At 45.4% G+C, this 27541-nt stretch overlaps 1 protein-coding gene across 1 annotated transcript; it reads left to right on the top strand.

Moving 5' to 3' along the window:
- Positions 1-27541, top strand: ngfra (nerve growth factor receptor a (TNFR superfamily, member 16)). The gene is made up of 6 exons (XM_030408330.1): positions 1-481; positions 3710-3872; positions 11153-11515; positions 19283-19514; positions 21106-21308; positions 27393-27541. Exons 1-6 carry the CDS (start codon positions 440-442, stop codon positions 27443-27445), a joined length of 1056 nt encoding a protein of 351 aa, XP_030264190.1. The 5' UTR covers positions 1-439; the 3' UTR covers positions 27446-27541.

Raw genomic sequence — 27541 nt, 5'->3', positions numbered from 1 at the left:
CGGAGGGTGGACGTGCCCCCTCTTCTTCCTCTTCTTCTTCGCTCCTCACGCCTCCTCCTCCTCCTCCTCCTCCTCCGCAGTGCACTTGCAGCTGAGCAGCACTCCGGACAGGACGGTCTCCTCCTCCTCTTCTTCTTCTTCTTCTTCTTTCTCCTCCTCCTCCTCTCTGTGAGCTGGTGCGTGGTGGTGCTGCTGAAGCTGCACCGACAGTCGCATCTGACTTCAGTCCAGAGGGTCCCGGCCGGGCTGCGACGCGTGATGGTGCGTACTCATTGATAAAATAAAATAAAAAATAAAACAAATAAAATAAAAAAACATCGCTGGGATTAAAATGAGCACTCCTGCTGAGCGGCTCTCCTCCTCCACCTCCTCCACCTCCTCCACATAGCGCTGCCTTCTCCGCACAAGATTTGTTTTATGCGACTCCAGCAGGCGACGCATGATGACTTCTACCTTACCTCTGGTGATTCTGTGCGCTCTGGTGAGTAGTCTGCACTGTACTGAGTGTGCACGCTGCTCCATTAGACCTTTTTACACTTTGTGGTGTTAATTTAATTTCCCTGATGTTTTCTATGTGCTGCCTTTAATGTCCCCAGTTGAGCTCACTCTGTCATATTGCTGACTGATAATCTTTCCAGGACTTTTGTGTTTGAGTTCTCGACTACAGAGCTTCTTCGTGCCATTTATGATGCCTGTGATATCATGAGCAGGGGGAAATGCAGAATGTGTCAGCTCTGTGGTGTTTCCCTCTAAAAAAAAAAAGAAAAAAAAAAAGTCCCATTAAAGGACCAATGCACCACTTTTCCCCTGCTGTATTTAAAAATGCATGTTCCACTCGCCTCCTTTCTTGGTTCTCATCCAGGGAGGAAAAGTTAACACCGTCATGCTCGGATTAGTTTCTGGAAAAAAAAAAAAAATCCTCGCTTCACTGTGTCCAGCTGATAGGGCGCCTGGGCTCAAGACTTTTAACAGCATTAACATTTAAATCAGGGAGATAAAGATGCTGCGGCTTACAGGAAAGTTAATTGATTCATTAAGTTCTTATCCAGTGTTGTTTGGCTGTTTTATTGTAAACACGGACGAGGCTCTTCACTGATCTGATGATGTTGAAAAAAAGTTGATTTATGGTTGAGCGGAGGGCTCCGGTATGTCCACAGCAGCTGGTCTAATTGGGCCGTGCACAGCTCAGTCGTCACGTGAACAGCCCTGGATGTGAGGGGACACCCTGTTATGACAGCTGGTTGGAAGGGTGGCGATGGTCGGGTGCACTTTGGTTAGAATTAAATTTAGAAATAAACTCACAAATTGACCATGAAATTGGGGGAGAATACAAAGCAAGCATATCACAGCTGGGTCACTGTATGTCTTTTTTTTGTTTTTTGCGAGTGTGTGTGTGTGTGGATGCCTCCTCCTGCTGCTGCTGATCTCGCCGTTCATCTGTGTTTGAGCTGAGTGATATTCCAGGGAGATGTCACAGGAAAAGGGAGTTGGCGCAGGAGTCAGGGACATGAATCCTCCTGCTGCAGTTTGGAGAGGGAACCCTCTCGAGGTTCTGGGCTGCGTCCAAAGTTCACTTTTGCAGACGACATACGTGACTTTAAGGCTGATAAAATGCTTGGAGAGTTGTGCAGAAATGCGAGGAGAACAGGTTGAAGGGAGTCAGGAGAAAATGGAAAAAAAAAAAAAAAAACCCACACCGAGAGCTGAAAAGTGGAAGGACGAGAGGAGGGAAGTGGTGAGCAGGACAAATGAGAGTGAGAGTGAGAGCTTGCTGCTCAGTACATCTGTTTCTGAATGAAAGCAGGGACGGCGAAGAGGAGAGGGGGGGGAGGGAGGGGAGGGGAGCGACGGACGCGGGGGGAGGACAGACAGACAAGATTGAATTGACGCCTCAGCAAATGTGAATCAAAGTGGAAATGAGTGTTTTTCTGTCGTTGCATAATAAAAGCCACAGGACATGAAAGTGTTTCAGTAGAATGATTTTCTTTGTTCTGAAACGTCAGCGCACAAATTCCTTTTTTTAATTCAACGCTGTTGTATACAAAAAACCAGTGGAACAAGCCTCAGTTCTTTCGCCAGTGGCTCTGCGATCAGAGAGGACCGAGAAAATGCAACAAGAGGAAGAAGGGTGAGGGAGATAACTGGAGTAGATTAGAGCGATTAGAGGGGACGAGGGAGGAGCAAACTGTGAATGATCTGACCATCTAATGTTATGTTATTACTTAAGTGTCGGGCAGAAATGAAAACATGCGGCAGAGTAATTAACAATACAGTAGCTGCAAGATAAAAACATGTGATTGACATGCAAAGTAGGAGTCAGACTCCCGAACAACTTGATTACCTCAGAAGTGAGAGTGAAGAAAGTCCCTACAAATTAAAACATTAAGTTGTACTATTTAGACTAAAGTTAGGATAGGTCAAGTCGTCACTACTTTGAGAGCCGGACTGATATATAAGTGTATACGTCGACGATATTGGCCTTTATGAAAGAACACCGTAGAGATAACGATGCTTGGGGTCATTTCTAAGTATTAGATTCTGGGCAAGGTTTATTGTTTCAGTGCACTTATGTCATCTGAGATAATAACGTTTATTGTTAAACTATAAAATATCATGCCCCTATAACATATTGTTGTCTGACAAAAGATGTGTGCTTACAAGCCAATCAATCAATATCGGGATTTCTTGCTACCTTATATCGCCATCGGCCACAAAAACTACGTATCGGTTGTGTTCTTTGTATTGCTGTGAGTTATTGCCGTATGTTCACACCCTTTAATGATCAAAAACAAAGTATTTTTTTCATAATTTTCCCTCCTCAAAAGCCAAGTCTGCTCTGATTGGCCAGCTCTCACAGGCCTGAGCAGATCACTTTGTTTCTGTGTCAGCTCTGTTGGTGGTTTTGCAACCACAGCCTTGTGAGGGCGGTGACTGTATAGTTGTGACATCACAAACTGGGGGAAGTCCCGACGGCTCGTTTGAATAAAGAGTTTCTGAATACAAACTGTTTGGATCGAGCGCTTCGATTTTTTCACAGATTTTATGTAGCGCCTAGCCCTACTTTATAATCAAAAAAGATGTGGACAATGTTACTTTATACAACATGCGACCCTTTAAGATTTTCTGTTATCATTTAGGCTTACAGTTCCACTTAGATTTAGGCTCAGGTGTGGATTTAAACATCAGAAAAGTCAGGAATTAGGTTGTAACGAATGCACAAATTCCTCACAAGTATAGAAGAAAGGGTGTGTGTGTGTGTGTCGCTCTGTGTGTGTGTGTGTGTATGTGTGTCAGCGCAGGTCAGAAGCAGAGGTAGATGTTCACAGCCTGTCTCACCTTTAGACGCTAATTAGGAGAGGCATGTGTATAATGTCGTGCACACATGATTTTATGGTTACTGCCTCGACTGGAGCGTGTCATGAGTTTACTATTAGAGCTGATGTGCCTTCAGGGGAGCTATTAGGGCAGTTTAGACGACTGCCCCTTTCAAAGTGTGTCTAATGTAGATGGAGACAACATGATTTATGATGAATCCCGATAGTGCTTGGATTTAAGGAACAGGTTAGACACCTGGCAGCAATTTTCATCAATTTGTTTTGCTGTGTATGTTCGAGTCACAGCGGCACTGCAAATGTGTGTGTGTGTGTTTGTGCATGTGTGAAAGTTTGCTCTCTGTCTCATGTACTCTCCTGCTGTCCCGGTGTGCCAGGTGGCCTTAGCGTCGGCGTCGAAGACGGAGCGGGCCGTGGAGCTCCCCTGTGAGACCGGCCAGTACACCTCCAGCGGAGAGTGCTGCCGGGAGTGTCCACCTGGAGAGGGAGTGGTGAAGAAATGTGGCGCCACGCAGACCGTCTGTGCCCAGTGTTTGGACAGTGAGTAGACATTTTATATTGTTTTTATCATCTAACCCTCGCAGCAAACGACTTAATAAAAAGTTTATAAATCATGAAGTGATGCTTTACAGGTCAGAGAATAAAAAAACAGCTTCTGGGTTGCCAGTTAATGAAAAATGCCATAGGATTCCCTCTTAAACAGGCCTGTAAAGTGTCTGGAACACAATCCATGTGTATCCATGAGTAACAACTGGTATAATATGTTATTTAAATAGTCGCAATGTGACATTATAGTTTCTTTGCCAAAATCATTCGAAGGAAACACATCAGTTTTGTCATGCTGTCCAGTTCTGCGGCTCTACTCTGTTTTAGCTCCTTTAAGCCTTTCAAGATCTTTTACATTGAGCGGGACATAACACACTCAAGTTCTTTAACCTCATTGTCAGCTCAAAATACGTATTTTGTTATCCACACTTTAGCGTAAGAGTATAAAACAGTAGAAACCTCGCTGAGTAAAAATCTTGGAAACAAGATCATCTATTTTGGAAATAAGTAAAATGTTATCACCTCTGTTTCCCACTTTTCATACGGACAGGCAAGATTTTGGGCTTAATACTTGGCATGTTACAACTTATAACAGGTCCCATATTAGAATTAGGAGGCAAAACATTTTCCATTTCCTTACATCAGTTTTATGCTCTGAGGTTTTGAGATTACCGTCTAGAAAGTTTCCACTGCCCTCTCCGTTTGTGGTGTTCAGAACGCTGAACAACAGGTTTTTCTACAAGCGTAACAAATGCCAACAAACCAAACTTTTCATCCTTGGCGGTTCAGACGTGGTTCCTGCTGCCTTCAATCTGTTCTCCATCAGGTCGAAATGTGTTTTTATTTAATGCGTTGGAAAAGGCTTCAACACTAGGATGCTAAAACTTTGCAAAAATGACAAAAAAATCCACTTCCTGTCAAATGTAAGAGGATTAAGATCAATCTGGAGACAATCAAATACAGTATAAACACATGTGAGTGATGCACAGCTGCAAACTCCATGTCATCATCCGCATTACACACACTCCCAACCCCCGATTAGTGCAGCGTCTCCGCACTTACATCATCCTTATTTATAAATTCACTTCAATTTGGGTGCTTTTAATGGTAGCGCGGGCGCTGAACTCCAAACAGAAAGGACGCTAAAGCCAAAACAAACTCCCACTGTCCAATTTCCTCATTTGTATGAAGTGTCTGCTTTGCCTTTATCAATTTTCCTGAGAAATAAGGCAGGGCTCCGCATGTTTGATGGTGTAAGTGGGTCCAAATGTGTTGCAGCTCGGCTCAGGCTGTGAACCATTAGCACTCGATCTACAGACCAGAGCTGGGAGGGGTGCCAACACCGCAACATCACGGAGAAGAAGGAGAAGAGGAAGAGGAAGAGGAAGAAGAGGAGGAAGAAGAAGAAGAAGAGGCAATGCTGCAAACTAATGTGTTGCCCTTGATTCGGGGTGGGGGGGGGGGGTCTTTCTGCGTCACGCTCCTGCAGCTCTTTTTGCCCTTTAAAGATGTCAGGGTGCTAAGTAACCGCCGAAGTATAGGTCACAAGCAACCGCTGCAGAGTTCAGGAGGAGCTGAGGATTACATCGCACTCTGCAGCGTTACCTTTTAAAAAGCACATTCACATGCTCATTGTGGCAGTGACAGAGCGACGCACACCAGAAACCATCTGTCGAACACTGACTGATTGCATTAATTCATCAAGACGACGCGTGTCAACGCCGGCAAAACGGTGGATGCAAACAAGGACTGAAATTATTAGATTCTGGAGGAGCACTCTGGTTGAGGAGAGAACCGATCCTCCTTGATTATCCTCGAACTCGTGGAACTCCGTTGCTCGACAGATGCTAATCTCCGTGTTGTGTTGTGTTGTGTTGTGTTGTGTTGTTAAGAAAACCTCAAGTCTGGCTAATTTCACCCTCCTTTTGAAGTTTTTGATTCTCCGCCTCGAGGAAACTCAAGAGCTGCAGCAATGGGTACGGGGGCAGGGAGCCAATTCTACACATGGCGAGCGCGACAGTGCCACAGGGCAAAAAAACAACAAAAAAAAAGCATAAAGGTACCGTGAGTCAGTTTCTCTCCGTCAAACAAAGTCAACGTGACAAAAGGTGGAGCGTGAAATTGCAAAAAAAAAAAAGGGTTTTCGTGCGCAATGAAATAAAAGAAATTAAGAGAACTAAATTTGACTTCTGGTGACGTAGGTGAGGAGCGAAGGAGCGGGGTAATTAATAGTCGCCATCAAACGTTGGCGCAGGAAGCAGGCTGAGTGGAGTACTGGTGTCTGGAGTCTGCAGAGGAGCACATCGCAGCTCCACGAGCGTCTGGACTTTATCTTGGGTTTGACGTCAGGTTCCTCTTCATATTGCTGCCGTAAACAGTGGCAGACAATGCGAGGATGGTATAACCGCTTTAATGTGGGCCAGGCCCTCAGGACTGCACTTCTGATGAGTATTTATTTTTCTCCTCGCTCGCCCCTCCGCCCGAGTGAATCCCACCAACTCTTGTCGTGTCTCCTCTCTTCCTCACGCAGCATCCCCCCCTCCTCCCTGTTGCTACAGTATGACTCATCGTCTGTATTAGCAGATAAAATGGTATTAGAGAGCCAGGCACCAAAGGGCACGATCTGCTCATTCATCATGCATACTGTTACATCAGTGCATCTTTACTCATTTGATCCAGCTAATTAAACCATATTGAAAAGCCTATTGTGCGTCTAACAGCGAACAATTATCTCAGCTCAGCAGCACGGGAACTGTATTCACCGCTGATAAACACTCGACGATTAAGCTCAAATACCCCGGGAGGTTGCGCTTAATTTCCGGCGTGGATGCATTTTCATCGGTCTCAATATTGTTTCTCGTTTCGCCGGATAAAATCTTAACGTACCCGAGGCTCAAGGGAGCACGCAGCGCTAAAATAAGGCTGAGCTGGGATTTATATGGAAAAACACTGAGCTCACCTGGAAGAACTACAGCTATAAATACATTTTTTCTTAAGTGCAGAAATGAATAATTGAAGAGTCAAATTCAACACATGCATTTCCTGTTTCATGGTAAATATGGGTGAATCTTTAGTTACCATGACCCCACTTCCTGTCAGTGCACCCCCCCCACCTTCACGGCCTCCCGATCCCGACTTGGGACGACTGCCAGCGTCAGCAGCCCTGAAATATTTATCAGTCTCCTCCACTTTTCTCTGCTGTCGTGGGAGACGAGACCGGCCTCACTTAGTGAACCATTCAGAAAAACCTGCTCTGCAAACCCACTGAAGATCTGAGAGAGAAAAAGAAGAAAAAAACAAATGGCACAGGAGTCAACGTAGCGTTTAAGGAGAGCCCCGCTGGCCGACTGGAACCGCGGCTCACTGGGGATTTGAAGGAGGGAGGAAAGTGGAATCACAGCCTCGTCTGGTGGAGGCTGAAACAAGAGCATCGAGAGTCGCTTCCAACGCTGGATCACGAGGGATGAGGAGAGGGGAAATGGAGATTTGTTTTCCCTCTGTGGCAGTGTAGGAAGCTTCTTCACCTTAGCACGGCTTGAAAAAAAAAGCACGGGATGCAAGACAAACTGTTGATTGTTAAATTATAGCTCACCTCCGTTGGTCCCTTTTAATAAAAGCGTTGAACACCTGTTTCAAATCAGGAGGGGAAGCTAAGTGGACCAATGAAGCGGGGCGATAATTACACACAAAAATGTTTCATGGTCTAAAACGCAAATAAATCTGTCTCGCAGCGTTTCAAACGTTGGGTAATTTATCCACAGTCAGCGAAAGGTCAGGGGGAAAACGGTGTCTCTTCACTGAAACGTGGACCCGGACACGCCACCACCCTCGCTAAAAGCTTACACCTAAAGTGCTGATTGTGGAGATCATCGGGCAGTTTCAAGGCCATCCAGAGCTACATTATTGATGACACTAATGGGGCAGTGTTTGGAGGGGGGTCTTCACGGGCTGATGTGGCACATTTTAAGTGCATCATCCCCCCCGCGGTACACAGCCACGCCTCCCTTTAGCAATGTTCCTTTTTACTGCCGGACATGAAAAAAAAAAAAACGACTTTAGAGATGCTCCGATCATCGCTCAAGTGGGGACAATTAGACTAAAGATCATATTTTATTAAAGAGGACACTCTCCAGCTGATTCCTGATGGCCTTTTTAACTTTCTTTTTTTAGCTCCCAAAAGACTACACACATGCACACTTCCTCCAGTGCATCTGGTCGCGTTTAGGTGTGTTTACACACAAGGAGTGGAGAAGGGGGCTCATGCATGCGAGTTAAAATTAGCGGGGAAGCCTGCGCCGCTGTGGGATAATTGAAATGAATGAGGAGAGCTTTTCCCGGTTGAGCCTGACTGCAAAGAAAAACAAGGGCTTCGAGCTCACAAATTCAAATGATCGTTCAGCTCAGAGGTCTGTTACTCGTCGGGCTCTGGATCGCTCAGTCAGTGTCGCTCTCTTCCCAATGCTCCTGCCTCGGGACGGTAATGAGAGCGAAGGGTTATGACAGATAGATCAAGGAAAGATCTGATTGTGTGTTTGTCACCCCAAGAAGGAAACTTCAACCTCATTTCCGCTCACGCTTCCCCTTCCAGCCGTCAACACTTTGATCCCTCTATCATGTTCTCAGGACTCAGGCCGGACTTACGAGACCACCCTCAGAGCTTCCCTCAAGTGAATCAAGCGACACACTCCTGCCCGATCACTCTTTCCGCCTCCCTCCCTACCTGTCTCTGAATCATTACCTCCGTCTGCTCCGCCCGCTCGTATAATGTGACAGCCTTCATCTCACGGCTGCGTAGCGGTGCGGCTGTTTACAAGGTGTTTAGAGCTTCAGTCTGTGCCAGTGTTTACTTACAGAGCAAAGCCAGCGCCGGGACATTGCTGAAGGGCCTTTTTCACACCGACAATATGCTGTTGCTCAACGCGACACCCACTAAGCACTTCTCAAGAAAACACACACACACACACACACACACACACACACACACTCAGACATATGCATATGCAGATAAGAGTTGCGCAAGAGTCCCACACATCCATGTGGCTCTGTTTACAGTCACACCCAGTCTCGAAGATTAATATCACTGTATGGAGCATTTAACCACTGAGGGGAGTTTTAAAAAGTGTTCACTTGCTGCGTGCTTCATTTTTTGTCGAGAGTGAAACATGCAGCCTCTGGTGTTGATTTCAGAGTTTACAAAGCTGTGTGGTCATGCATTCTTGTCTCATAATCTCATTGTGCGAAGTGTTTGTTCTGGATGGATGGATGCTAAACTTCCTGCTGCACTCCGCCAGCCCTGTACTGCTGTTTATATGTGGCGTTGAGTAAACTGCTCAGCGTTTTTTGGACAATGGCGCTCATTCCTAAGGAAGACACTAGATCAGACAATATGATGTACATACGACCATTTTCTGTTTTAGTGTTCCTTTCCTCTCCTTCCGTGTGTTATTTTGCATGTAAAAGGTCTTTAAAGTTAAAAAGACCAAACTCCATATCAACTGGAGCTCTTTTCTCCCACAGAAAACACTGCTCCTGAAATGCCTCGTTAGGAGAAGTCTGTGACTTCTTGACATCACAAGTCATCACCAGGTTATGTATTTGCATAATTAATGCCTATTTTCACAGTAGAAGTGAAGTTTACCGCAAGCTGAAAACACGGTGAGCGGTTCTGGCTCAGGCGTGTCGGAGCTGACCAATCAGAACAGACTGGGTTTAAAGTAGGTGGAGCCTTAAAGAGACAGGAGCTAAAACAGAGCGTTTCAGACAGACAGAGGGATTTCACATGGACTCATCATTCCTTCCTCTTCTAGAATCCATCGCTTCATCTCTGTTTTTCATAAACGCTGAGAAAAAATTGTTATTGCAGCCTGAAAATCCACGAAAAGTAGCTGGCCACCGACAAGATTTCCTCCTCGCTGCAGTTAATAGCATTAAAGGGGGTGCGTTATCATCTCAAGACAAGCACGTCATCAGTTAAAGATGTGACGTCATGTGGGCAGCTCTCTCGCTGATATGCAGAGTCAACTGAGTCGAGTCGAGCCAGTGCATGTCGGAAAAAAGGGGCCATTGTGTCGCTTCTGTCTGAACCGCAGCTCTCGCAAGGTGACCTCTGGTGTTAAGTACAGCACAAAAAAAAAGTAAAATGGGATTTGGAGAACAGTGAAGCTGCGAGTCTGAGCTTTTTTTTTTGTTTCAGCCGCCCTACTCCACTCCCATCTAATTCAACCACTAAAACACACTCGTACGAAACACACACACACACACACACACACTTACAGACGGCCCTCCTCTCTCTCTGTATGCATAATTCAGCAGGCGTCCAATTATATCTGAAAATAATTCTATATAACCATGCAATATTAATAGATTACTTTGTGCCCCTAGGAACTCTCAGTGTACGAACAAGCTAATTTGAGGTCATCACTTCCTCAGTGATGAACTCTCTGCCGAATCCTCCTGATGGAAGCGTTCCTGAGAGCAAATCCGAAATGTTTGAAGTAATTGAAAAGCAGCAGGCAATTAGTCAGCACAGCTTTTAGCTCATTATGTTCGACACCGTAGTCTGCTATCTCTCTCGCTGAAAAAAATCAATTTAATGCAGCGGAGTTGTTCTTTAAAATGCATTGATTTGTGAGTCAATTTTGCTGAGTGACACGCGTCCAGGTCCAAAGCAGCGTCGCAGAAGGATCATCACATTTTTAAAATTCTGTTTAATTCATGTTTTACTCATCAGAACTTTTGGGTAGGAAGTAATGAAGTAAATTAGATAAAAAAAACGTAAAAGAAAGAAGTAAAAGCCCCTCTGACAGAATGACTCGTTAAATCCCTCTAAAGCCTTTAAATATGCCCCAAGTGATCGCCTGTTCGCGTTCAAACACAGCTTTTTTTCATCATCTCTTCATCAGTGTGAGGGTGTCGATGCACCTGCACCTCACTCTCAGATTAAAGCAGTTTACTCGGCGCAGCACAAACACACTGGGATCGATATCGTAATGAGCACAGCAGCTTTTGACTCGCTCCCCAACAAGAGCACCTTTCTTGTCCCGGAGCACAAATCACTAAGAGCCCGGCGGATCAATGTGTCCTCCCTTCTAATGAATGTGCAGTAAACATGATTAATGTCATTAGACTCACTGTTTATCCTCCTGTTTATCTCCTCTTATTTTCTTGCTCCCACCATCTTCTAACCTCCTTCTACTCTTTGCCCCTTCTCCCGTTTCCCCCCCCCGCTCTCGCTTTTCTGTCTCGTCTCCTTCGACCTGTCCTCCTGTCTGCAGGTGAGACCTTCTCAGAGAGCTACAGTCTGACGGAGCAGTGTCAGCCCTGCACCGAGTGCACCGGACTCATGCGGATGGAAATGCCCTGCACCGACTCCAACAACGCTGTCTGCTTTTGCAACTACAACCATTACTTCGACACCGTGTCAGGCCAGTGCACGCCATGTACGGTGTGCCCGGCAGGTCAGGGCGTGTACGCGCACTGCGAACACAATCACGACACGGTGTGTGAGGAGTGTGAGGACGATACCTACTCTGACCGAGAGAGCTCCCTCGACCCCTGCCTGCCCTGCACCATCTGTGAAGACGACATCGAGACGTTGGTTGCTGAGTGCACGCCGACCAGTGACTCTGTCTGCCACAGTAAGTCCACCACATGCACAGGTCACTATCACACCTTCACTCCAGGTAACTTGGTCCGGAAGTAAAGAGAAGAGATACATCCGTGTTTTAGCTTTGGTCCGTTTCGTTTCAGACCAACTGCCAACAAACAAAGAGTTACGACTGGACAGGTAAATCATTCGTTGGACAGTTTTGGTATCCTCAGCGTTGTATGTAGACTCATCGTGTAGGGGAAATCTAGAGCTGTTATTTTGTTTTTAAACAGCTGGTTGAACAGAAATAATCATTTGAAGATGTCACGTCAGGTTACCAATTGAACTTCTAAAAGATCATTTCCTTTACGGTTTGCCACAGTCAGCACATGGATCAAATAAATGTGGTTTAGCTTTTGTAAATCATGCTAAAATCACAAATATCCCAAAGTCGTGCTACAAACAAACCCCGTTTACTTGGGTTGTTTGCATAGCTGTGTTGGTTGTTCCGGTTGCATCAGACTCTCTGGTTCATTTCCCCCCTTCGCACTGTTTGTTCAAGAAATATGGACACATAATCATACTCAGGTGCATCTACAAGCCGCGCTCTGCAGTCTGGTATTCGTCCTGTGCCTGCTTTGACGTCTAACCAAATGAACATTCTCACGTGGCTTTTTGGGATGTATTTAGGTTCCTTTTAATGTTTTTTTTTTACATGTGAAAAGTAGCCCAAACAACGGGAAAACAAGTGTACCAATATATCCACTATTTCGGACAGACTATGGGTTTGAAAAGTGTGAATGCGCTATTTGTGTGGCCATCACATACGTCTCGATCACAGTCAGAGATTGTCGCTGACCCGGTCTTTAAATGGCAGGAGGTTGAAAAGTGTGAGCATAAAAAAGGTCAAAGACTACTACAGGGTCAATGAATAGCCTACTCTCCCACAAAGCAGAGGGCGGACTGCGAGGAGCAGAGTGGAGGCAGCTTGTAACTAAGGAAGCTGTAAATTTTCTCCGGCCGGATGAGGCATGAAATCGAGCTCATCAGGGGAGCAGCAGAGCTCAAATCTGGGAGGTCAAATGCCTGAGATGGCTTTGCTTTTAGTTTCCTTGATAGAAATCAGCTATCGGTCATTAAAGCATTATCAGAACGGCGAGGACTGTGGAGTGAGCTCGCCGTCCTCAGCACTCAGATGAAGTTTGTGGTCGCTGTCTGTTTCAGGGAAATGCTCTTTTCCTTCCACTCGGGTTATTTTAATGCAAACTTTGACCAAAGAGGCACTTACGTTGTGGAGTGATTAAATGCGTCTAAGAAAGCACTTAATAGCAGGGGCACTTGCTACAGTAATGCAGGGCCTTTTCATCGATCTCCTGTGTGCATTAGAATTTTCAAATGAACAGTTTAATGACGGCTTTTGATCTGAATGTTGGGATTTAGCTCCGAGTGGTAATATTTCCTTTTGTGAGGCTGGCACGTTTGACACGGCCTCAGACGCTGGCAGGCTTTTCGATTTACTATGTTAAAGTAGTCAGATACACCTTGTTGATGCGGCAGCACTGCATGGAGGGTGTAAAGTCCTCTTTTAATAAACTCTTAGAGCGATGACGGGCAGTGGAGAAATAAACTGGGGATAGGATAAGAGCAGAAAAGGTAGATGAGGTCAGAGAAGGGCTAATAACATAGACGACTTTATGAACTTTACCTCCGCAAGCACCAAAACGCATCCAATCGACTACATTTTGATTATTTTTTCATCAATCAATCATTTCCATCCAACACAAAAGAAGGCCGTTCAACAGTGACCTCTGCCTGGCTCGGCTAAATTGCGTGCCACCGGGTCACTTTTATTAAGAAATCTGACAGATTTATTTACAACAGGAAGATGGCACGAAGAGGCAAGAAGGCTATGTTCTTTCTAATGAGCGGTGTGGTTCTAATGTCAGTCTGTCGGTCGGTCTACCCTGCGATATCGGAACAATTATTGGATGCACAGCCATGACATTTTGCCCAGATGGTGACGATGAATCCCTCTGACACTGGTGATCCCATGATTCCCCTGATGCCACTGTGAGTTTGACATTTGTGGTGTAGAGGTGAATTTGGTACACGCAGTCAGGATGACCACTAATAATTTAGGTGATCCTAACATTTAATCTAGCACCAATAATTGGTGCTGAAGTGGCAAAAGTTGAATTGGTCCAGTACTTTGGTTTCTGACGAGACGAGTCGGACTTGCTGGATGTAGACTGTTGTGATGAAGCTAGCTTTTGGCCCTATGATTTCAGTCTGCATTGTCCTGCCCTTTCCGCTAGCTGTGTATTGGCGTTTAATCCCCATTTCTACCAAAAATGGCGAGTTACCCTAACCCTAACTGCTAACGGCACAAAGAGGAACAAGTTAGCAACTGTTACCAAAAGAAAACCCTAACCCGTAAGCCTCATCTGTACTTTTAGCCAATTAGCGTGTGAGCACGCCATTACTGTCAGCTTAGACAATACGACTTTCAGGAGTTAAAAAATTAGCCTCATGTGAGCATTTAGCTCATAGGACCACTGTGGCTACTTTTCTGCCACGCAGCTGCTGACGTGGCAGAAGAGCCTTTGTTTACAGCAACAGAAACAGAGAGATTATTATATTTGTTATCTTCCATCCTTCTTCCCCTGCGGAGTACGAGCCAGTGTCCACATCTGTGCCAGCTGGAGCTAAGATCAGAGCTACGCCAAATTGATTTTCTTCTGTAATGCAAAATAGAAACAAGGACACGAGAAGAGAAACATCCCAGACTCATTTGGAGGAGTCTGTGGGAGTCATGCGCATATCAAATCCCACGTGGCGAGAAGCTAGAAAGGGCTGTTGTCCAGATTCCACGTGTGTCTCACCACGATTTACTCAGACAGAGCCGCTGTGAGGCTTTAATATGGCCGAACTGACAGCCGTCAAAACAAACTGCACGCCGTGACCCTGAAACACACCGTATCTACTGTATTCTCCGCATGTCTGATGCACAGTAGACCACAATGAAGCCTTTCGCCGCCCCTCCAGTGCCCACCCATGCAGCCGTTCTCACCTTTGACCCGCCTTGTCCTGAGTAATAGTTTCATAACGGCGGCGACGGCAGCGACTGGAGATGGCACGATAAGTGACCTTGTGGGACGTCTGTTTGAAAGGAGAGCCCTGTCACGCAGCACCGCTGAGCCTGTGGGTAACAGTCACATGTGGCGGTGATGATGTTTCCTGGCCCCTCCGAGGTGGTCTACGATGACTCTGCATGCAGATATGTTTTCTGCAGAAAACAGGATGCCGGCTCACTGGGACTCTCATCCCGTCTGTGAGAAGAAATATTTTTTTAATTCCTGCCCTGCTGTCGCTCTCTTTGCTTTCACGTGGGTTAAAATATATATATATATATATATATATATATATGTATGTATATATATATATATATATATATATATATATATATATGTTAGGGGGGTATTTTCAAGCCCCTAAGTCCCCGGCTCATATCCAGCTGTCACCAAGTGTCAATTACACGATACAATGACAGGGACAGAGAGAGAGAGAGGGAGGGGGGGAAATAGAGATGAAAACAGACAGAGAGAGCTGCAGCATATGTGCTGTGCTGGTATTCTACGGTGAGTGGTCGATATGAGTCCTGGGATTTCTGCTGCTCGTGCTCAGGTTTCGCTGAATGACCTCTATGAGCACCCACACTCGACTGCAGGAAACACACACACACACACACGCACACACTCAAGCTTCCGACACACAAACACCCGCGCGAGCATTCTAAAATCAATACCGCTGATAGCAGCCTAACGCAGGCACGTGCACGCTCTTCCTCCTGGCCGAGTGCCCTTTAACTTTCTACGTTTTTCATTAAACTCTGGACATGTGCAAAGGTCTTTGATCCGAGATTCGAAACGACTCCCGCGTCTTTTTATCGAAGGTCCCTTCCTGCTCAGCCTCCGGTGGAGGAGATCTGCATTAAACGTGAAGTGACGATTGGAGTGTTTGTCCTCGAGAAACAAGGGGAGGGTAAGATTAGAAAAACAGATAAAAGCAGACTTCTTCTCCTCTTTATTAGCCCCGCTCATCACTCTTTCTCCCTCACTCCCCTCCTCCTTCTGCTCTATCTCTTCCCACAGTGGCCCTCGAGTGGCGGGGCTCGCCGGGCGGTGGAAGGTGGCCAGCGTGCATTCAGCGCCTTCACCGCCGCAGTATAATTACTCCTGCTAATCAGAGCACTTTACAGCAGCGTCTCTGTTCATCTGCGCCCCCTCCCCGCTCCCCTCTAACACTCTGCCTCTCTGTCTGCCCTCCCCTCCGCTCTTCCTATTAACCCCTCCCGACACAGAAGACAGAGCGCTCACTTGAATTACCCGCGGTACGTGTGTGCTTGATGGATGTGTGCGCGCCAGGCCACAAACACAGATTGAGATAGAGGCCGGGCTGAGACAGAGGGAGAGTGTTCGGGGGCTGATAAAGAGGTCATTGTGCATGTGCTGCGCCTGATAGCTGCTCATCTCCACCCCGAGCTGGCAGCGGCCGAGACGCCAACCTCAGCACAGGACCCCGGGGTTAACTTCACCATAAAGACCTCGATGGCTCATAAAAATTAAATCTTTTTTTTTTTTTTCTCTCCCCCCTCTCGTCCACACCCCGCTAATAAACACATCTCCCTGCGCACACAGCCCCGCGCTCATAAGAATCCCGGGCTACTTTTATTTGTTTCATGAGTGTTTTAAACCCACAAAGCCAAAAATGAAATTGTTAAAGCTCCACCGCCGCCGCCGCTGCCTTTAAGCGCCCATTCTTGTTCCAAGCAGAGGTATGCAGCCTCTGGAGCACCAGGTTTATCATTTTGGTCCACAGCCATGCGTGTTCCAGAGAAATAGAGAGAAATGGGTGGGAGTTACGATAAAGATGTAGTATACTGTACTTAAGCTGGAGCCGCTCTGTGTTGAGTCAGTGTTATGTGAAGCAGACTCCCGGGGGAGCTGTCATTTCAGCTCGGAGTGAGAAAGACAATTTGCAGAGAGTCGTGAGGTGCGACTGCTGCATGTGTTCGTCTGCACGGAGAGAACACTGATTGCATCAAAGATATGGCTCTTACAGTAGCAGTGCCGGACGACTGAAAGGAAATGCCGTAAAGATTACAGCTTCTCTGACAGACCGTATATAAAGCCGGACCGACGGCACGCTTTCGCTCACTTTCACACCTTCCATTCACAATTTATTCCATTTGCGAGCTCGTGTTGCATTGCTAATACCATTAGCCGGCCCTGCATTAGCCGGATGATGTATGGCGGGGCTGAGGAAACCTGACTACATCCCAGCAAAGGTCAAGAAACGCTTGTAACGCGCACACACACACCCAGAACGCTCCCTCCTTTTAGAGGGATCCGAATCAATAGCGCGGCTTTAAATAGGCCTCTGCATTATTTCTGTGTTTCTAAGTATGGCACGCACATGTGCTATGTTTCTTCTGCCCGCGAAAGATATTTTCTTCCATTTCAGTAAACTAATCCCCCTCCCGCGGGAGACAGGAATGCCCCATCATCACCATGCAGACAGACAGACAGACCAATGTGGACTCATAACGACCAACAGAAGTTTTTATTCTAATATGTCCACATAAGTTGCCCATCAAGGTCCCAGCGGACTATTAGAGCGAGTAACCCTGCGTAAATTATGCAACAGATCAATGAGGAGAAACTTGACTATCTGCCATGTCAGAGAAAAGAGAATATATGTGTGGACAGCCTTTAGCCTTTCTGATGGTCCACTGGATGTCTGGTTTTTATTCTTGACTACAACACTGGTCGAACCGATCAGTTAATCAGTGTTCACTCACAAAATTGCTTATTATATTTTTGGGGAACTATATACTTTCTTGTCCCTGTAGGCAAATTTGTCATAGACACATTTGTGCTGTTCTATCACATCATTTAATCAACAACATCCCCTGCTACTCCAAATGATCCACAGAGAGCTACGGACTATTCATACGGACTGGTTCCTCGGTTCGTAGCTCCGATGGAAACTGTGATGGACAGCGAGCTCTGCGGATTATCCACAGTCACAAGGAACATTGTTTCTGGAAAGACTCACTGCTGTTGAATTTTTAAAATGTAATTTTTCAACGCTGCGAGCAGCACAAATGAACCTTCATTCTCCTCCAGTGAGCTGGGGTAAAGGCCCAAATCTAAGAGGTGGATGTCTCCAACCCAGGACAAATAAAGTAAAAGAGAAAATGTACAGATAATGTGAGACATTCGGATACAGTAAGTAAAGCATAATGCAAGGTGTCCGTTTAGCAGGAATTCAAGATTACGGACACCTCGAAGGGCATTATCCCACGGTCACTTGCGAAAGACAAAACATTGAGACCATTACCGTTTATTTTCATGTGTTTTGCGATCAAAATATAATGGCATTTTCTGTGAGTGTTCAAGTTAGAATACATGACTCCCGGTTAGCCATCTGATTTCTGTCAGTGTAATCACCATGTTGGGTGTAACCATCAAAGACAGAACAATTGTAAACTAGGACGACCCCTGAAGTATTTGGGATGGAGCATCCCCAGCCTCAGGGGTCTCTGCGGGGTTAATCCTGTGAGTGCCAGGACCAAGCTAATGAGGAGCAGTCCAGGGTTCTGCTGGGAATTACAGGCTCAGATCTGAACCAGGCTGCACACTCTCCATCCCCACCAGGCTGCTGCACTCAGAGGAGTTTTTTTTTTTTTTTTTGGCTGGACGGGCCCTCTCCTCAGCCTTCTGTACTGTACCCTGAGGGAGGGAATTATGTGCAGGCAACTCTCTGAGCTTCTCCGCCGTCTGACGATCACTGCAGCACAGCCCCTTTCTCTACAAACAGAAGCATAATGTGACGGGGCTGTAGGAGACATTTGATGGATGAACTGTGTTGTCAGGACAAGCTATGCCCGTCATCGTGGGCACGCTGCTGCTGCAATATGGAGAATTACACTGAATCATTAATGGGGCTCACAAAAGAAGGAAGAAACAGGACAATTTATGAAAATGACTCTTCTCTCCAGGCTGTGCTATGATAGAAACCAGACCCATCCAGTAGCACAGAGCCTTCCTGCCTCTCTGGCCTCAGCAAAGGCTACACTCAAAGTGATGACCTCCCTAAAGCCCCCGACTTTGTTCTACATACGTCCATATGGCCTTAATGTCATGCAATGAGCAGAGATCTCATAGACGGGGACGTGGTGAAAAGAGACCTGGTGTGCAAGACCGAGGCTTGGTGTGGGGCGGGCTGGTGGGTGACAGATATTCGCCCCCCTCACTGAAGAACATTTCTTTTCATTCTGCGCACAGCAACTCAGCCAGAACCCCATCTGTCTATCAGAAACAGCTGCCACATGTGTGCAGTGTATCAGACATCTGGTTGGGGACCTTGTGACTACGTCCCAGAAAACAAGCTCTCAGAGATTAGACATGGAAGTGTCTCGTCAAGATAGGATTTTCTATCAGCCATGCTAGCGTCACGATGCCCCGAAGATGAATCTGAAGAACTTTAGCGATCCACTAATGTTTCCTCTAGCCAGGGCACGAGGATGACGTCTGAGGTTTTGAGCTATTGGATGAACTTCCATAAAACAGGGTTGGGCGACATGTTGATGTTATTATCATGATGTGAAACTTATCTATCCAAATTTTGTTATATTGTGATCACAGCCTCACAGAGCCGCTAGCATGGCCGCAGACTAATTGTTTGGTTTCTGTCTCAGGCGTTTCTAGTTGTGTTTCTTTTCTCACAGATCCTCATTTTTTCTCCCATACAGATCCTCTCCTCCCAACATATTTCACTCCCATGTTTGATATGACTCCACCCTCCTTCACCAATTACTTCCTCCCTGAGGGCTCAGAGAGCCCGTTGCCAGGAGAGACGACCACGTCCAGCTCCGGCTCTCCTCGCTTCCTCGGTCACGGCCTCAACGAAAACCTCATTCCCATCTACTGCTCCATCCTGGCCGCCGTGGTGGTGGGCCTGGTGGCCTACATCGTTTTTAAAAGGTCAGTTACTAGAAAAGGAATCGTGTGAAAGCTGCTTCTCGGTTAAAGACATTATCACAATTGGGTTTTGCACCTCGGCCACGATAATCTAGGACAAAGAGGGTGATGGAGATGATGGTCTAGTGGGTGGTGTTGGGTAAAGTGACAGATGTGGCCCCGGGCTAAAACATGATGGTAAGGTCGCTTGTAAAATATTCAGGCCTGCTATGGTTAAAAGAGGTTTTTGACCCAGTTCTAGAGAATCACTCAGTACCACAATGAGTTTTTACAAAAAGGTCCCAACACATAATTCCTTACAGAGGTTACGCACACGCACAAACACATTAGCGAGGACACGCAACCACACATGCAAGCCCTCATACGAGACTCAGGAACAACACATTTGAAACAAGTAAACAAGCTCATTAGAGGCATTGATTGTTTGAAGAGTGCCGACCAGGGGAAATTCAAGTGCCAGATTTATCAGCAGAGTCACGCACACATCTGCGTAGAGCTCCTCGTGTGCTTATCGTCAACCATGAACTGACTCCTTCAACACACAATATGTTATATGTCAACACTTGGAAGTGTTAACTGTAGCACTCAACACATCATGAATATTAAAGTCGTTCATTTGCGAGTTCTTCTATCTCCTTGCTTTCTGAATGTTTTATGAGGATCTTCTTTAAGTTTTTATTGTATTCATTGGCAAATATGTAGCACATATTCAGTTTGCCATGATCTCAAATGCTGTTGTAGCCAGCCAGCTAATTAAGCTAACGTTGGCTCCAAGTGCTGTTTGAAAAATGCTGTCTCAACTTAAAAAAGCTTGTTATAAAAAGTCTTATATGCTAAATAGGTGTCATGATATTGTGCTAACAGACTTGGGCAACGGTGCTTTTCTCAGGCTACAAGATAATCATGGAAATAACAGAAAAAAACATTGTCTTGCAGAGCAAGTTAGTCCTAGTATTTGAAAGTCACGCTGCCATTTTGTTCTGCTAACTAAGTAAGCAGCTATTTTGGAAGCACCTGGTCACTATGGCTGTTAAGCTAATTAGCTGGACATGTTAACAATTGCAGCTTTTATCAGAGCAGACAGACTTGTTTCATTGCGTAAGTGGCTGATCAAAACACACAACTCAGAACTCGTAGGGCTGGTCCAACACATTAGCTAGCTCACAAGCTCAACTGGCTAACTCTTCCTTTTGCTAACTGCAGCTGTCAATATGCCCATTTAATAGTGTTATCTGTGCTAAGTTGACAGCCAAGGTGGTCTTGGCGACAAAATTGTCTTTAAATTCAAAAACATATGTGTAATTCTTGGCACAGATCAAATGGGATCAAAACATTATTTGTAGGAATCAGACTCTATTTCTTAATCCTCTTGTGTTTTTTGGTTTTAGAAAAGACAAAAGATGTGATTCAGTTTAGGAAATCGCTTACCCACTGAGATTTTTTTTTTTTTTACCACTACACGTCCTCTGAATATCTGACATCCATTTTCTGTTTTGCTTCATAGCCCGTAACTGCTGTGAAATCCAAACGTCTATAAATCAGGTATTACATCGAGCGGATCCTTATCTTCCTTTAACATGCCCCTTCTCCACAGGTGGAATAGCTGCAAGCAGAACAAGCAGGCAGCTAATAACCGCGCAGCTACAAACAACCAGATGGTGACGCCGGAGGGAGAGAAGCTGCACAGCGACAGCGGTATCTCGGTGGACAGTCAGAGTCTGCAGGAGCAGCAGCAGCAGCAGCAGCAGGCCCAGGCTGAAGTCCAGGCTCAGCCCTCACACTCACAGGAACAGATAGGTACGCGTAAAACTCACTCTTATTAAATGGAAGTATGCACATTTTTTTCAGGACGGAACCAGGAAGGGCGACAGTCAAATGCAGTTGTAGTGCATCAGGTATTGAAGGAGTTATATTGTAAAATCGGAAACAGCCTTTTTTCAGTTTGTCAGATGGAATTTCTGCCATCATTTTTTATGGATATATTACACTGGATATCTTATTGTGATAAACAAAGGACAAAAAATTAGAAACTACGACTAGGACTTAACGATGATGATGATGATCAGCTTCGTCATACGGGCGAGTCCTAGCATCAGTTAGCCAAACCATGAGATGCGGTAATGGGGAATTCTAGTATTAAAATGCGTTAGTGATTAAAACCTACGAAAGGTTTTGCCAGTAGCAACAGGGCTGGACTAAAATCTTGCGAGAGATGAGTTGTTGTAGGAATACGATTGGGGAAAGGTGAGTCACAGTTGGACAGAAGAGCTCGGAGTATTTATTTCCAGAGTCGCGTCTGTATATTTTACTGATTCGGACGCTCTAGATGAGGCAACAGCTATAGCAACTCACGTCATGAGGTTTCAGAGCCAGACATCATCTTGAGTGAGACACTTCTAGTTACAAAAACGATTTTATCATTTGACAGATGTTATTTTCTTAGCAACTGGTTCCGTAATGCTGTCAGATACTTAGAGATCAACCTCAAAATAAGCACTTTTTAGTGGACGTACTTTGACTGTCACAGTTGCCCCAGAGGATTACGTTGCAGCCAAGTGATCTACAGGACAGATTCACATGAATCAACACAACAAAATATGTACATATAGGGAGCTGGTTTAAGAACACCTGAATTCCCATTAACCTATTTGCGTCTAACATCTGTCAGATATGAATATTTGATCCGTCTTAACCTACAGCTTTAAACTCTGAGCCACTCATCCAAGTCAGAACCTGTCCTGCTTCACACCCTGGCATGCTAGCTGCCAGAGACAGTCACTGTCGATTACATCAAGATACTCTGCTCGAACATGTGCGGTGGTTTTTCCCAGCACTGTGCGAACCTTTTATCTCACAGCACAGATAGAAAATTTTTTTTTGCGGTCGAGATCAAAAACAATATATCACCTCGGCGCGGGACAAACACCTCGCTGCCAAGAACAGATAGGTGAGGCCAAATCTTATATGCACTGATGATGTATTAGACTCCAGGAATGTAGAAAATATTGATTTTGAGGCCCTGCAGCAGCAGCAGCAGGACTGTGAGGCAAGTTGATATATAGATTTGATTCAGTGCTTCATGTATTAGTTCGGCTGTATGCCTCCTGATAACAAATGTTTAGGAATAGCATCAGAGTGAGGATAAACTATTCAGTGCTGACAGACATATGACACAGTTTCTTTTTTTACAGCACATGTAAGACTTGTGTTGTATAAGCAAAGTATGTAACTGCATCTGATTGATCTATCTTTGCCTTTACTACTCTTACTACTCCTCTATCTGTATTTGTCTCCGCCTGAAACATGAAGTAGTTTGAATTTACGCCTGTTGGAACGACTTACATGTGTGGACTTGCAAGCTGGACGAAACCTAAAAGGTTTTGTGAGATTAACTCAGTAGATCATATCTGGCTTGGAGAGATAACGACAACATTAGGCACTCTACTGATCTATTATAAAGCAATTTACCAGGAGCTTAATTTACTCCTTTCAGTCTGGTGCTCCGAGGGAGTGTTGAGTCCATGACTGGGCAGCGTGTACAGTAGTTTGCACATTTTCCTTTCTCTTGTAATCAATAATAACAGGTATGTTTTGTAAATGAACCCTACGTTCACTGGTTCCAACTTAAGGAATAAGTCTTTTAAAACAGGTGAGAAACATTTTGTTGGGTCTTTTAAAACAGTGCTACAAAGCTTCTAAAAAATAATGGGCATGGTTTTTTTGCGAGTGTGACTCAAAGCAGAGGAAATGTGTGTTTCTTGGGGACTCTTTTTAGCCACGGATTAATACAAATTTGATGCTCTATCAAGTATTTATGAGCCCAGAATGCGTGAGTGGGTTTGACTCAGTTTTCTAGACAACAGACGAGGTCTACAGCACAGAGGAGTAAGCCGTAACAAAGAGAATACCTGTAAGTTTGATCAATGTGCTGTTATTTTAACGGGATTTTTTTCCGTTTGTCGACTTTCAACTCTCAAAATGTACCGATGGGATGTGAGGCTTTGACTCGCCGCTGGGTACTGACGCACAAAAACGAGGCTCGTTGCACACGGCGAGGAATCTGCACAAAGTGGCAGCAAAAATAGGATAACCTTTAAACGGCTCGGGAAAAAAAATAGAGGGAAGTGCTGCAGGATGAGATGTGACCTCTGTGGAGCAGTCTGCCTTCCCTTTATACTCAAATAGCACTCACATTAAAGAGATGAAACCAGCATTCTCACCCGATCTATACTCAAAAAGCGGAGAGGCTTTTTACCTGCAGAAGATGTCTCGTGTTCAGTCATGATCTTGTTATTCATTCAGTCATTCATGCCCCCCCCCCCCCAAACTTTTTCTCTCTAAGGATCTCATATGTTTCCTTCTTAGTATTATTGCAAATAAGCCTTAAAATTGGTTATACAGGGACGATAATGCGCTAACAAACCACACAGCTGATAAATCCTCCCTCGAAAAACAATCCCCCACCACTGTGTCTTCTCTGGGATAGCCATTACATTCTAATGAGGCTTGGGAAAAAGCTCATTTTGTTTTTGTGTTTTGTTGGAGTCCCTTCCATTCTTCCGCTCAACAAATGCAAAGCCTGCTGCATGTCGAAGAAAGGAAGGAATTTCTTTTGGAGGAACGGCTCGGCATTGGTTCATTGAGAAGATGGCTGTCCCGCTAACCCCGTCGCCTCTTTAACTGATTGGCTCATTAGCAGGTGTTACGAGATGGGACCCAGGCCCACTCGAGCTGCCTTTCAAAACCCGATCCGGCATCAGCGTTTAGCACCTGCTAATTGGCATTAGCGCTGACTGCGGGTGCGGAAGCCATTAAAAAAAGCAAGCAAAAGCTCTCGTGCTGGGGGCGGCTGGTTCCTCCACAGCCTACTGGGTTTGTTAAAATACACGAGAGGGTGAGAATATGCGCCATAAATCCACGATAATCGCAGGGGGTTTCCTGTTTCCAATGAACCATATTTTACTGGCGGCTGAAATAATGGGAACACCTCCAGTCAAAACAAGTCAAATAAGCCTTTAAAGGGGGAAATAGAGCAATGAAAGTGTCCCGTGTTTTGACTGACAACAATCAGAGAAAGGTATTCCCTGCATGAGTCACCGGTGAGGGGCGAGAGCTGCTACGTGAGGGATGCTCGGCCTCGTTTCGTTCCGCTCATCTCCATTAAAAGGAAACGACTATCTGTGCAGCACCTCCCCAACACAATCTCTTTTGCTGCCTGCCCGCCTCCCCCTCCTCCAAATCATGTGTTTAAAATTTTAACAAAACTCTTAAGCCCTCTCTCACATCGCCCATTCCTGAATCTCTGTCCTGTGTTTGACCTCACAGTCCGCACAAAGTGGCGTCAAGGCGAAACGCTGGTCCAGAAGAACAATTGCAATTTGTGCAGCAGTCGGCAAATTGATATTCAACAGATTAAAGAGTACAATCAGTAGACTGGTAGACCTTCAACTGAAGGCCAAAGGGAAATAATGATCAAAATAAGCCCTTTATTGCGGCAATTATTCAACAACTATCGAGGGGTCGCAGCGTAGTTTTGCTGAACGTTTGTGATCCTGTGTGTGAGCCCGAGGGAACTGCAGCAGCTGAACCGCACAACTTTGAGCGTGTAACATCATCCTGCAGCAGATTACAGTAATAACGTGATGCAAATTCAATAACAGCAAAATGGATGACTCATAATGTGTTGTCATTCTCCCACATGAAGGAGTTTCAATTAAACTTGTCTATGTGGAAGTATTCCCACCATTATTCGATGACTGCAACGTTAGTCACAGGCAATATCAGTTTGCGAGGTGATGATTTGTTCTTCTTTCGAACCGGTATCCGGTGCGCACACCCTTTTTTAAGGCTCAAGGGTCCCACAGAGCTTTGTGACAAGAAATATGGAGCGCATAAAACAAAAAAAACCCTTGCAAACAACAAAACAAACATTCCCGTGAAATCTGAAGAACCATGAAAATGAACAATCTGATGCGGTATCATTTGTGTTTATTTTGCCCCAAACAGTCAGACTACTTTACTACACAAGCTAGCAAGCAACGTCACACGCCGAGGGTGCATGTGTGAGTGTTTGAATTAAGGTCAACCTCTAACTGAATTCAGCACTCACCTGAGTTCTCTGTCTTCATCTTCCCCCTCTTCTCCCTGTAATGTCATCTGTGCAGGAAAGTAGAATTTCCTGTCCATCTGTAGTCGGAAGGCGACATTAAAGATAACAGAGGTGACTTCTGTGGACCGCTGCTACACTTAGGTTGATAAAGGGGAATGAAGATAAATCCAAAAAGTAATCACTGAGCTCTCCTCCTGTCGGTAAACAGTGTCAAATAAGAGCAAAGTCTGGTGTGACTCTGGGTGTTTATTCCTCCTGAAGATCTGGCTCTGAACCTGACTCTCTCCTACAGAGCTGGCCGGCTCTGACCAGCTGTTCTGTTTTAATAGAAGTTAAACATTGTGCATTTTTAAGCATCGAACATGCAACCTGAAAAGGTGCAAAATGACTGTACGGAAGGGGCTTTTACATGTCTCTGCCCAGGGATCTATTGACTAACAAGAGGTTCAACTGAGGATTTAAATGAAAAACTAATAAAATAAGTTATGCAATGAACCACTGCCCTCAGAGAGACATCAGTTCAGCAAGCAACATGGAAACAAGAAGTTTGTTTCAAATTAGTGAAACAGTCCCGATGTTTTCCTGGGAGTTCTTTTGATTATCGTGAAGCCATCTCAAATTTCTCCACATTTTTAACGCTTTATCACATCTAAGGGTCCAATCAGGATTGCCTGTATGTGCTGATTAAAGAAAGACGGCGGACCAGTCATACAAGGTCCTGCCAAGATTTAGAGTTCACATTTCAGAAAAGATTGAAAACTGGTTTTGCTGAAAGACAGCTTGTATTGATTCCTGGAATGAGGTTGGACTCCATAAAACATCGGACAGCCATGTGGCCGTCATTATCAAACGCTGCCTCCAAAAATGAGCTGTGATGCCAGTTTGGAGCCAGCTGCACTGAGGTAGAAGCGTAGGTGCGAGCCACTGTGGGGGTGTGTGTGTGTGTCTGCGTTACAGATGGCTTTGCGCTGGCCATCATCAATGTCTCCCTGCTCATTGTCACTGATGATGCCTGTAGAGTGTCTGTTTAAACAGGAAGGAAGAGAGAAGAGTGCCATGCATTTCGGCCGTCACTGGACAGAATCAATGCGGATAAAAGCGGTGAACAGAGAAGCACGGCATGGCTGTCCAAGTGTATCTTATATCACTAAAATATGTTGAGAATTATTAGTTTTTAGAAAGGAAAGGGAGTGAAAACAAGGGGAGGGGATGACGCTATAGGCAGACAAAAGACTTCCCCCTCTTTTGAAGCTTTAAAATAAACCCTCTTGTACGACACTTCCCTGGCACAAGGATGCATTTATAAAGACGAGAATACACCCACCGGACTCGGAGGTCCTCTCAGGAACGCCTCTACATTCCCGAGGCATCACCATGGCTTCCCACAATTGACAGCAGGTTAAGAGGTTTGTGGGAAAAGAGAGTATTTGTCTCCCATCCTCATCCGGCTAATGACTCCGGTTTAACAGGTTCGGGATGAGTGAGTGACACCACAGGGCCCCCTGCAGGGAAAAGTGCGATTATCAGGGGCTTTTAGAGTTTTTTTCCATGCAGGAGGGCTTACAGTATGTGGGCGTTTCGGCGGATAGGGAGGGAATTTAAACGAAAAACCTTGGCCCATGAATCAGAAAGGATTCACCTTAATCATAGGATTTTCCTCCTCTTACTTTGTGAATATGAAAAAGGTTAAAAAATGAACCATGGCTGATTTAAATATCAACCAGGAATCACCTGTCATCGTGACTTATTCCTTCTCGCTTTTCTGTCTGCAGTGGTGAGGGTCGATGGCGGCCCCCAGTCCGACACGCCTCCCCCCGAAGTCTGAGGAAAAGGAGAACGAAGAGAAGGCGTCAGAGCTGAAGACAGGGAGAAGGAGAGCGGGGACTTGGAAATGGTGGACCAAAAAGAAAGAGAAAGCGGG

The sequence above is a fragment of the Sparus aurata genome, chromosome 23 (assembly GCF_900880675.1).
Source record: "Sparus aurata chromosome 23, fSpaAur1.1, whole genome shotgun sequence".
NCBI classification, from domain to species: domain Eukaryota; kingdom Metazoa; phylum Chordata; class Actinopteri; order Spariformes; family Sparidae; genus Sparus; species Sparus aurata.
The sequence above is the reverse complement of the archived record's forward strand: the minus strand, read 5'-3'. Positions and strand labels throughout refer to the sequence as shown.

Excerpts from the sequence above, each read along its gene's own strand:
- ngfra (XM_030408330.1), top strand. The coding sequence starts at position 440 with ATGATGACTTCTACCTTACCTCTGGTGATTCTGTGCGCTCTG. Across the intron at positions 11,516-19,282 it reads CAGTGACTCTGTCTGCCACA|ATCCTCTCCTCCCAACATAT; the intron begins GTAAGTCCACCA and ends TCTCCCATACAG. Across the intron at positions 21,309-27,392 it reads ACACTCACAGGAACAGATAG|TGGTGAGGGTCGATGGCGGC; the intron begins GTACGCGTAAAA and ends TTCTGTCTGCAG.